This window comes from Somniosus microcephalus, chromosome 17 (assembly GCF_052327205.1).
Source record: "Somniosus microcephalus isolate GS21.2 chromosome 17, FLI_Smic_1.0, whole genome shotgun sequence".
NCBI classification, from domain to species: domain Eukaryota; kingdom Metazoa; phylum Chordata; class Chondrichthyes; order Squaliformes; family Somniosidae; genus Somniosus; species Somniosus microcephalus.
Window position 1 is genome coordinate 62,670,768 of NC_141003.1, and position 12,104 is coordinate 62,682,871.

Here is a 12,104-nt window from a genome sequence, read left to right on the forward strand (position 1 = left end):
TGCCATCAAGCCGCCACGCCAGTTCGTACACTCCCTACTAGCGGATTCTGGGGGGAGCTGTGTGGTGTACCGATCACAGAAAGGACACAATCCGCTTTTCAGTCCGTAGACTATAAATCAGGCGTCATGCCTTTATGAAGGATCACACCTTTAAGAAACTCGATCTGCAACATAGTTAAGCCCAGAGCGGGGGAGGAGCAGTCGAAGCTGTGGACTGATGAAAAGCAGTCGGACTTGGTGTAGTCTCTTACGCCATTTTGTGTTCAACATGTAGCCTCAACAATTAAACCTTTTCTGTTGAACCTCTCCGAGTTCAGTATTTTTTGCTAGGAGTACGTAGACTCCTACAAGATTATAGCCATACGATTTTAAGGTGATACACATTCCAGGCAAGCAAAACATTGCAAACCCACTGTCACGATTGCTGGGGGAGACAGCAAAACAGGAGAGACATTCTCATGGCTCAGATGAATACGTGAGATTTGTAGCTGTGAGTGCAACACCAAAAGCACTCACTACTAGAGAGGTGGAGGAAGCCTCTGCTACCGACCCAGAGCTGATTGAGGTACGGAAGGCAATCACAAATGGACATTTTGAGAACTGTAAAGCTTATGCAGCAATTGCAAACGAGCTGTGCGTAGTGGGGTACCTAGTTCTTCGGGGAACACGCTTCGTGCTACCCACAGTGTTACACGCACGAGCCCTGGTGTTAGCACATGAAGGACACTTGGGAATAGTTGGAACAAAGCAACATCTCAGAACCAAGGTTTGGTGGCCTGGCATGGACAAGCCAGCTGAAAAACACTGTAAAGCGTGCCACAGCTGTCAGATAGTAGCCAGACCCGACCCACCTGAACCGTTGAGACCAACACCATTACCGGAGGGCCCCAGGCAGGATGTAGCTATAGACTTTCTGGGACCCTTGCCATCCAACCACTCCATTCTTGTGGTAGTTGATTATTATAGTCGCTACTATGAATATGACATCATGACCTCCACAACAAAAGAGAAGGTTATTGATAGTTTAGAGTCAATCTACAGCCGTCATGGTTTGCCAATCACCTGCAAATCTGATGATGGTCCCCAATTCAGATCTGAATTATTCAAAGAATACTGTGAAAACAACGGGATCAAACACCTGAAAACGACAGCAAAATGGGCTCAGGCTAACGGAGAAGTCGAGCACCAGAATGCATCGCTGATAAAGAGAATCAGAATTGCTCAGTCAGAAGGACTAGATTGGAAACGTGAACTTAGAAAATATGTGACTGTGTACAGGAGCATTGACCACGCCACGACAGGAAAGAGCCCGGCAGAGCTGCTCTTTAAACGGAAAATGAGAGGAAAGCTGCCAGACATCACAGAGTCGTGCGCAGACATGGAAGTACGTGACTGGGACGCAGAACAAAAAGGCAAGTCCAAACTGTACGCAGATGAACAGCGAAGAACACAATACTCAGAGGTGGAAGTTGGTGACACGGTGCTGGTACGGCAGGACAAAGTGGACAAGTTCACCACTCCTTTTAATGCCACATCCCACAAAGTTTTGAGTAAAACAGGGAGTCAAGTAGTAGTAGAATCTCCAGATGGAGCACGCTACTCGAGAAACACTACGTTTGTGAAGAAATACAGAACCAATGGACCAAAGGAGACACTCCATGAGCAGGAGGAAACACAGGGGCCTGAGGACAGTATAGTAGACCCTGACACACATACCACTGTGACACAGGCAATACCCACTGACACCAACATGTCCGACATACCCAATACAGCCAGACCTCAAAGGGTTAAAAGAAAACCCCAAAGACTGTCTGATTATGTCACAACGTAAACTCTGCGAGAACTGCATGGGTGATGTTAAATGTTTAAACCTGGGAATTATTTAGTTGTGTGGTAAGATAAAAGTTTGTAAAAAGTTTATAAACCAAATAAGTTATGCAGTGTTATTGTAAGCAACTGTTTGTAAACTGTAAGTTTGTTTCCAAGGAAAAGGGGGATATCATCTGTCTTGCCCTATTTATGTCCAATTTTTAATATCCTACTTCAATAGTGTTGTGTATTGATTGCGAGTTTGACACCAGTCAATACGGTAATATAATATGCATTGCATTATGGGAATTACCCGGGAAAACGGCAGTCAGCCATTTTACACAATAAAGTGAACATCGCAGTTAGAAGCCTGTCTGCCTGATTCTATGCTTTAATGCGTTCATACAACAAATAGGGACTAAGATATTGGATATAGTGACTCCACCCTGGTGGAACATTTTCAGTAATATAGAGGTCCCTTCGTGGATCAGACTGGCTTCCCACATTCTCGTGGTTTGTCAGTTAGGGATAGTGTTGTATTTAGTTTGTATCCAGTGTAAGGGAAAAGGCCGGTGGTCAGAATTCCGAAACCAGAGAATTTGGAAGGAACACTATGTAAAGGAGGAGGGAGATACGCCGGTTTAAGTCTTTTCCCTGTATTATAAGTAAAGGATTGTTGTTTCCTTGTGTTTGTTATTTTTAATAAAGGTTTTTTCTTTCATTGTTTTTTTTGCGACGCGGTTTAATAAAGATGTGTGTACCAAGTGGTGCAGGGGTGTTGGACCTCCTCCATGCTTGGATGTGTGTGTAAAGTCTGTAATTTTACTCTGTATGCTGATGTACACTACATTTTTGTGGAATGGGAAGTGCATGTGTCGTGGGTATATTAGATAGGTCGTTGTCGTATGTGTCTTCACACTGTTCCCTTTGGGGAACTGTATGAAGTGGTGGAAGGATTTCTGGCCGCGATTAACGCTCCTTCCATGACCGTAACCATCTTCGTACCAGCCATTAGGGTGGTTAGTCCTATGGCAGGAGGGTTTTACAGGCTCCCACAACCCATACGAGGGGGGGAGCCACCCACACCCATGGACGCAATTATCCCGCTGGATGTCAACCCAGAATTTAGAGTCGGAGCTCCGACTCCACTTGCCGGGATTGTCTGGAGCGGGGTTCAAAACCCTACGCCTTCTGGCCCAGCGGCGGGGATGCTACCACTACGCCAAAGGCCCACTCCCATTAGATAGGTAATTACTGGGGAAGGTTGACTATGGAGGGTGAGAAAAATTTTGCTCACCTTAAAAGTATGATATTTCAAGCATGTTTTAGTATCACAGGGGGGAGTGTAAGATTTGCAAAATTTCTGCATTTCCCCGAAGGCTGTTATTAATAAACGGGACCCTGCGTGGACATTTTAAATCAAAAAGGGTACCCAAGATGGCGTCCGTGCCTCGTGGCAGAAAGCCTGTAGGATTTGAAAATGGACTCTGCAACGCAGACAGCTTGTGGATCAAAACCCAAGCTGCAGTTTTCTGTGAAAAGAGATTTTGTATTTTGAAACCAGGCAGGACTCTGAATTATGTATTAGACCGAATTGGAGACAAATCTAAATTCAGTTAAGCCCATAGTTAAGGCCATCAAGCAGTCTACATATATAATCGGAAACAGATTAAGAGAGCCATTGAGGCTTGACAGGCCCATCAAGGAACATTCATGACAATACAAGTCAATTATCGGGCCGGTAGATGCGATTACCGGCCATCTAAAAACAGATAGTATGGATTGCTACCATTATTTAAAATAGCCCGCCAAGATTAAGACAAAGAACTAACCTGATTTGGCGCGCAGATAAGGGTTTTTCGAAAAGAGTATAATTGAAGGTCCCAGGTAGCAATCTCTCTCTGCTCTTCGGCCCCTCGCCCTCGTGGCTGTCACTCTTTCCCCGTCCCGCGCTTACCCCCTGGCCTTTGACCATGCCTTTTGCCACTCCATCTGGAAATCGCCCCGGCACTGCATCGGGCGGACACGGACAATACAGGCCAGGCGAGGCAGGACATGACGAGGGGAAGAGGGAAGACCACCTGAGGAAGACCACCTGAGGAAGACCAACTGAGGAGACCAACTGAGGAGACCAACTGAGGGTAGGCTTCGAATCATTGGGCCTTCAGCCTCAGCCAACCTGCGATTATCTTCACACAAACTCAAACTGTCGGCCGACGATGAAGAATCATCCCTGCAAGGTAAAGTGCCCAAGCAGAGACATTAACTTTGGGGTACTTGAACCTGGACAACGCCCTTTCAGCATCCGGAGACCATGTGATGACGGCAGGCTCCAGAGAGCACCAAGAGCGAACCCCGAACCCCACCGCTGTTTTGAGTCCAACAAACACTTTTGATTGGTGAGCATAAATTCTGGCACCTCATAGCTTAATTTAGTTAGGTATAGGGGGTGGGATAAGGATAAGGGGATTGTTAAGATAGTTGTTTCCCTTGATGTGCCGTGTGTTCCCCATTCCCTGTATAAGCATAGTTATTTGTATTTGCCTGTAATGTTATATACTGGTAATTTCTCTTAAGACTGTATTAATTGTTCCTGTTCAATAAAATCCTGAGTTCTGCTTACATCCAAACCACCTGTCTACTCGAGTCTGTCCTGCATTGCTACCTGTACCTATGTCAAGAATCTCAGGGGCGTGGGAGCTCACGGGCAGTCAGAGGCATAACCGACTGACCACCACATGCCACCCACTACAGCAGCACCAAAATACCGGTGCTGCCTGTGCTCTCTCTGCAGGCGGCCATTAGCTTCGGCTGGTGCTGTTACTGGCAGGTTTCTGGCCTACTCGAATTTCTAGGCCCTGGTGTCTGCTTAGCTCCTCCAGGCAAGTGTAAATTATGGTAATCAGCAATTAGAGCCAAAATTGTGTGTTCAATCCGGACTTTCAGACAGGCTAGTTTTTTTTTAGCACTGCACCCATTTAGCGCCTGTTTTCACCCTTTGGCCAAAATAACCCCCATGGACTTTGAAAAGGCCTTCAATAATGTGCCGCAGAAGAGACTCATGACCAAGGTCAGGGCATGGGGAGTCAGGGACCAGGGAGCAGAATGGATTGAAAGATGGCTACAAAACAGAAAACAGAGGGTGAGAGTTAAAAGAAATTTGTCAGATTGGCAGACAGTGAGAAGTGGCAGAAATTATTTGGACCCAAAAATTTGAAGTAATTTGTCAAAATTTCCAGAGGATAGCAATTTGGTGATAATAGTTAATATTGTGGAGGACTGCATCAAAATACAGGAAGTCACAAACTGGTTTGCAGAGTGGGTGAATAAAGTCCTGTAACACTTCTACACACTAATGCTCCTTAACAGGGGACAGCTGAGGAAGGCGACATCACTGACTAACTGACTGAGACTAGACAGAAAGTTACTTTCACTCCATAGTTCTCACTTGTTCTGAAACCGAAGGTGTAGAATTGTTGCAACTTTCAGCCACTGTTTTAAGGCAAATCAGGTCTGTCCAATAGATTGTGTGATAGGAATGGGAGCAACTGAAATTCCAGATACGATTCCCGATCATGGAAGGCAACACATTTTTTTATCCGTTCTCATAATGTGGGCGTCGCAGGTAAGGCCATATTTATTGCCCATCCCTACTTGCCCTGAGAAGGTGGTTGTGGCCTTCTACTTGAACTGCCACATTCCTTGTGGAGATGGTGCTCCCATCATAGTGTTAGATAGGGAATTGCAGGATATTGACCCAGTAACGATGAAGGAACTGCGATATATGTCGGAATCAGGATGGTGTGTGACTTGGAGGGCAACTTGAAGAAGATGGCGTTACCAGAACAACGCTGTTCTTGTCCTCAGTGGTAGAGGTCACTTTGTCAGCCCAAGGCTGGATGTAATCTATGTCCCCCCTTAGGCTTGTATGGACTGCTTCATTATCGGAGGAGATATGAATGGAGCTCAACACTGTGGAAGTGTCAGTGAACAGACCCACTCCTTACCTTATGGTTTAGAGAAGTTTATTAATAAAGAAAATGAAGATTCTTGGGCCAATGATACATCCCCGAGCTGTGTCACCCTCCATCACTCTGTGCCCTCTCCATCACTCGGCATCACACTGTTTCCCTCTGTCACTCTGAGTCACGGTTCGTCACTCTGTGTCACTCTGCATCAGTCTCCGCCACCCTGCGACATTCTCCACCACGCTGTGTCAATCTGCGTCACTCCGCATCACTCCCCATGCATCCACGTTGCAGCGTTTGCAAGGAGGCAGTGGCAGACCTAAGCACACAGCTGGTCAACATGGTCACTGGATGTGCCAATCCTGTGGCTACAGACATCCTCACAGCAGATGGCACAGCTCTGCACATTGCTCTAAGCTGGCCCGAACCCTCTCCACGTAGCTCCCCACAGTCATTGGCAGGTAGATGCATCAGTGTCTTCAGATATGGTTATTGGCATCTTGTTGGCTGCAGCCAATCAGACTATGCTGCCTTCAATCACCCTGGGATGCCTCCTTTCATACAACACCTCTGAAAGCATGGCTGTGATTGGATGATTTCACAGAATCATCCAGAGCTAGGGCTTGTCAGGCATATCTTAGTGGTAGCCATTGTGGCTGCTGTCCAAGCTTCCTTTGGGAAGTGAAGCCTTCGACTAGAGAAGTGGAGCCTCAGACTAGGTCAGGTCTCTCAATGGCCTTTTCCTTACAACTGTGAGCAAATGTTCCAGTCACTGATAAAGTTTATTAACTTTGTTATTTGAATTAATGGGAGGTAATTTTCTGAGTACATATTGATAGCATGGTGCTGGCTGCAGAACTGGGAACCAGCTGTCGAGAGCTCTGTGTTCTCCATCTGTGATACTCCACCAAGCTTCCAGTGAAAATATTAAGATGCTTTGGAAGATAACGTAGTTAAATTAAGCAAAGTGTGACCTTGCTTGGCCATCAGATCCCTTCCACACCAGTTTTCAGGTATGACATACAGGTGAGGCAGCATTCGCTCTCTCTGTAACCTCCATGCTAGCTGCTCTGCTGGTATTCAAGACTGGAGCCTGCCCCTCTGCTCCTACGAGACCCTCCCTTCTATGTGGCACCTCTTACAGAAACCCCTCCAAAGCTGTGTCTAGGAATGGCTTTCTGCTTCACTTAAGCTATTGCTTTAAATGTGAAAACATTCCCCCTTTAGCGGTGAGCAGCAGTCCTTTCACAGTTACTGGTGCCAGATAACCCCCCTCCCTTTGACTGCGACCACTCACCATACATTTTGCACCGGTAGCACCCAATAGTTAATAGCACGAGGTCAAGTTCTGGACCATTACCCAGGAACCGGCTTTAAGTCCTTTAAATGTACCTGCTGTGTTTGTCCTTCCAGGTGGTGGAAGTGAAAGGTTTGGGCGGTGCTGTTGAAGAAACCTTGGTGAGTTTCTGCAGTGCATCCTGGATAGTACACACTGCAGCCACTGTACGCCGGTGGGGAAAGGAATGGATGTTTAAGGTGGTGGATGGGGCGTTGATCAATTGGACTACTTTGTCCTGGATGGTGTCAAACATCTTGGGGGCAACTTTGGCCGAATACTTTAGGCGCTACTTTAAGTGGTAAAGAGGTTGCCAAGATGGAGTCTTAAGCTGCAACGGCGGTTCAGCCTGCATTTCGCGCAAGACGCCATCTTGGTAAAGGAGTTGAAGCCATTGCTAGGAACGGCCGCCTGGAGGATCACTAAGCGGCTGATTGACAATTAAATTGCCTGCTAGTGCTCATTAAAGAGGCTGCACGCTTAATTTAACAACCTCTCCTAACAGCAACCAGCTGGAAAAGAGTAAATAAGTCCTTGCTGAGTGTTTCTAGCGCTTCTTAAAACAATGCTCAGCTTTCACTGTTCCCTTGCTGACTGAGATCAACTAACTACAATATGTTTGAAGAGGACTTTTGAGACATGTCGTGAGACTTTCTGGGACACTTTGTCAGGACTTCACCAACACTCTATCAACATTTTTTCTGGATATTCTCTCAGGACTTCAAAAAAAGTGAGTGCTGTGCTACTCTACCTTATTGGACACCTTACAGGAGTCACCTGGAGAATGGGACTGGTTGGCCGTGGGCATCTTGATACCAGTCCCCCTTGCTCTGCATGAAGATTTGGAGGAGGAGAAGAGGCTAGGCAGAGCAGCACCAGCAGCTGCAGGAGAGAGGGACAGGAGGGACAGGAGAGCGATGAGAGCTCTAGGCAAGAGGCCCTATCCACCCAGGGTATTCAGACAGCAGTACACCTACATTCACATGACTCAAGACCAGTGCATGAGGAGGCTGTGCTTTACCAAGGAGGTCATTACAGAGAGAGCTGTGGCTTCGTGAATGGAAGACTCAGATGTTGCAACACAGCCAGGACTGCTTTGCCTGTGGCACTCAAGATCACAGTAGCACTTAACTTTTATGCTACTGGACCCTTCCAAGCTTCCACGGGTGATATAAGTCACATCTCACAATCCTCTGTGCATTTCTGTATAATGGCAGTATCTGCGGCTCCATACGCTCTGAGGAATGACTATATGTCATTCCCTATTGCCAGAGCAGACCAGAGGCAGAGAGCACTAGGATTCATCAGGATTCGCCATGGTCCAGGGAGCCATTGACTCTACACATGTGGTAATACGAGCCCCTCATTTAAACTCAGGGGTGTTCAGGAACATGAAGCGATTCCATTTCCTCAATGTACAGCTTGTCTGCGACCACTGGCAGAGGATCATGCAGGTGATTGCCTGCTATTCAGGGAGCTGCCACGATGCATTTATAATGAGACAGTCATCCGACCCACAGATCTTTAAGACCCAACGAAATGTGCATGGCTGGCTACTAGGTGACAAGGGATACCCTCTGATGCCATGGCTCATGAATCCCGCGAAACCCCCAGACACCAGATGAGCACTCATACAATGAGAGCCACTCAGCCACCAGGAATATCACTGAGCAGACCATTGGAGTCCTCAAGCAGGGGTTTAGCTGCCTTGACCATTCAAGAGGTCCCCTGCAGTACTTGGCCAAGAAGGTGTTGACATTTGTGGTGAATGCTCGACAATCTGGGGATCGTGAGAGACCAGCTGTTACCGGCGGTATTTGTGCCAGAGGGTCAAGCTCAGGAGCCACAAGAGGAGGAGGAGGAAGAGGAAGAAAAGGAGGGGGACCAGGGGGAGCACCAGAGGCTTCCAAGTTGACAGGCTGCACCTAGGAGGGACGCTCGCTGCCATCTAATTGCACAGCGCTTTTGAGAGACCTGCTCCACCATCAGACTCCGGAGCACTGTTGCCACATAATGTACCTTCCACGACTTAGGGTCCATCAGGCAGTCCATCATCTGCACTCAATCCTTTCAACCCATTCCCCATGAAGACCACAATAAAAATGACCACCGATTCCACCATGATCACTGTTTATATACATCAAAAACAAACTATGTATACATGACATAAGGAACATCACTTACAAATATTATACTATTCACCCTGGTGCTTACCCTTAGCGGCTATCTATAAGAGCTCTTGCATAATCTAGTGCTTCTACAAACTGCAACCTCAGTGGTAGCAGCAGGCAAGGTGCATGGCTGCTGAGAATCTGAAGAGGCCAGTTCAGATGTCCTCCTGGGAGACCTTCGAGAGGCTGTTGGCCCTTATAGCCCCGCCTCAGACTGCACCATCTCAGCATGGGCTTCAGCAATCTGGGCTGCCTGGCTGGCAGACAACAGCAAGGGTAATGGTCGAGTGGTGGGGGGAGAGAGCAGCAATGCTGGCATCTGGAGAGGGGCCAGTCGGTTCCTGTTCCATGTTTCCCACACTACTACCTCAGGGCCTAGTTACAGCCCGCCTGTTGGAGAACAGATCTGTGGGCATTGGAGAGACTCTGCAAACCGTTTGCCACCGAGGAGCCCAGAGCCACCATGGCAGCTGCCTGAGCTTCCATTGCAGCAGGTTCCAAGCAAGCAGCAATGACTTCAGTAGAAGATGTGACCTCAGTCACCAGACGCTGCATGACGTCGGGCTCCAAAGATCGCTGGCTGGAAGTCACCAGCCCCTCCACACTGGAGAGGATGGGTTCCAGGCTCTGTGTCCAGCCATGGACCAAGGTGGAGGCAGACTCCACCATCCCCCTAGACACAACCCGTAGGTTTTCAGGCAGGCTCTCCATCGCACCAAGCATTTGGTTTGTCGCACCCATCAACCTTCTTCTGAAGCTTGGTCCTGCAAAGTCCTCATCTGACTCCTCTGCAGTAGAACTAGTGTGTGATCTTGCCCCCTGCCACCCTCCTCCAGAAAGGTGGCATCTGTGGTGTCCCTTCCACCCTGAGCGGCTGCTGCCCGCTAGTGCCTGGTGAGCCCCACTGTGAGGTTCCCTCTTCTAAGCTGGCCACTAAGTTGCGCGTGGTGCCGGTCTATGAGCTGGTGACTGCGACAGTGGTAGCCATTGACGCAATGCATTCATCCTCGCTCTCCTCCTCCTCCTCGCTCACATCCTCCTCTTCCTCCAGAGGGCAAGGAGGCTGTTGCTCTTCCTGAACCTGCCCCACAGGGTGAGGTGGATCTTGCTCCTGGGAGACTGCAATGATAAAGTTGGAAGTGTTAGGGTGCAGCGCGTATGGTCACTATAGGGGGATGTGTGTGATGAGACCATATGGAGCTTAGGAGTGGGGATAGCTTTGGGTGACTAGAGATCAGGAATGGTTGTGCATCTGCAAGTAAGCTGTAGTGGCCACATACCTCTTAGCGAGATGCCTCCTGCTCTGCCTCTGGTCACGGCATCTCCCACTCCCCTCCCAATCACAGCAAGCACTGCCTCCTCAATGGAGTGATATCATGAAGTCGTGCTTCCCATCCCCCGGTCAAGTCCTGCTGCCGCCTGTTATCTGCTATTTTTTCCTGGAAGAGAAAGAATAGTGATAGTGAATGAGTATTGGCAGGTGAATTTGTGTGTGTGTGATGCCTCACAAGGTTGAAGAGCTGTAAGATGTGAGTAGTGCATGTGAAGGATGCAATAGTGTGGGGTATGTGAATGTCAGTGTATAGTTAGATGGTGAATCAATTGTGTTGAAGTTGTGATGTTGCTCATTGTGATGCAGTTATTGAGCAGTGTCTGTGTGAGATGGGATCGTACCTTGACCACACTTGTCAAGCAATATATTTTATGCGGTACTGGAGCCATGTACTGGGGCCAGGGCTCCTGGCTGTGACCTCTTGGGCGATCTCATCCCACCTGTGATGCATCAGCTGCCTCCATGGCCTCCTTCCCCACTGCGGGTAGAGGACATCCCTCCGCCTCTCTACCTCCTCCACCAGGACCTCCAGTGCCTCACCAGAGAACCTGGGCACTCTCTCTCTTGCTCCTTGCAACATCCTTCCACTTCCAGCCATCGCACTCCACACCTTCAGTGGAAGTGGGTGAGTGCAGGCTACATGTAGAGTGCAGGAAAATTGCATCTAATCAGCACTTGAGTGTTAAAACCTTCAGTTGTCGGTTTCAGCACCTGCAGGCATTTTCAAATCATGATAATCATCAATTAATCCGAAAATTGGGCGCTAAACCTGAACTTTCAAACAGGCGTTTCTTATTAGCACAGCATCCATTTAACATCTGTTTTCACCCGATGGCCAAAATAACCTCCTACAATATTGTCACAGCTGTACCCTATCCAGGCAAGTGGAGAGTATTCCATCACACTCCTAACTTGTGGATTTAGATGGTGGAGAGGCTTTGGGGAGTCAGAAGGTGAGTCACTTGCCTCAGAATACTCAGCCTTTGACCTACTTTAGTAGCTACGGCATTTATGTGGCTGGTCTGATTCTGTTTCTGGTCAATGGTGACTCCCCAGGATGTTGATAGTAGGGGATTCAACAATAGTAATATCATTGAACATCAAGAGGCGGTGATTATGTTCTCTCTTGTTAGAGATGGTCATTGCCTGGCACTTGTGTGGTGCAATTGATACTTGCCACATATCAGCCCAAGCCTGGATTTTCTCCAGGTCTTGCTGCATGCAGGCATGGACTGCTTCATCACCGGGGGAGTTGTGAATGGAGCTGAACACTGTGGAATGATTAGCGAACAGCCCCACTCCTGACCTTATGGTGGAAGGAACTTCATTAAGAAGGAAATGAAGGTGGTTGGGCCAATGATACGGGCAAAATAAAGGAAAATCCCAAGGTGTTTTATAAGTATATTAAGGGTAAGAGGATAACCACAGAAAGAGTAGGGCCCATTAGGGACCAAAGTGGCAAGCTGTGTGTAGAGCCGGAAGATGTG

The 12,104-nt window shown here is 48.0% G+C and overlaps 1 protein-coding gene across 1 annotated transcript in view; it reads left to right on the forward strand.

Moving 5' to 3' along the window:
- Positions 1-4,825: 4,825 nt before the first annotated feature.
- The window catches only part of LOC147105786 (uncharacterized), a 243,709-nt gene continuing 236,430 nt past the window's right edge, over positions 4,826-12,104 (forward strand). Inside the window, exons 1-3 of the mRNA XM_086010943.1 lie at positions 4,826-4,879; positions 7,191-7,235; positions 8,535-8,673. Of these exons, the coding sequence (XP_085867069.1) occupies positions 4,826-4,879; positions 7,191-7,235; positions 8,535-8,673 (238 nt within the window). The remainder of the gene's footprint in view (positions 4,880-7,190; positions 7,236-8,534; positions 8,674-12,104) is intronic.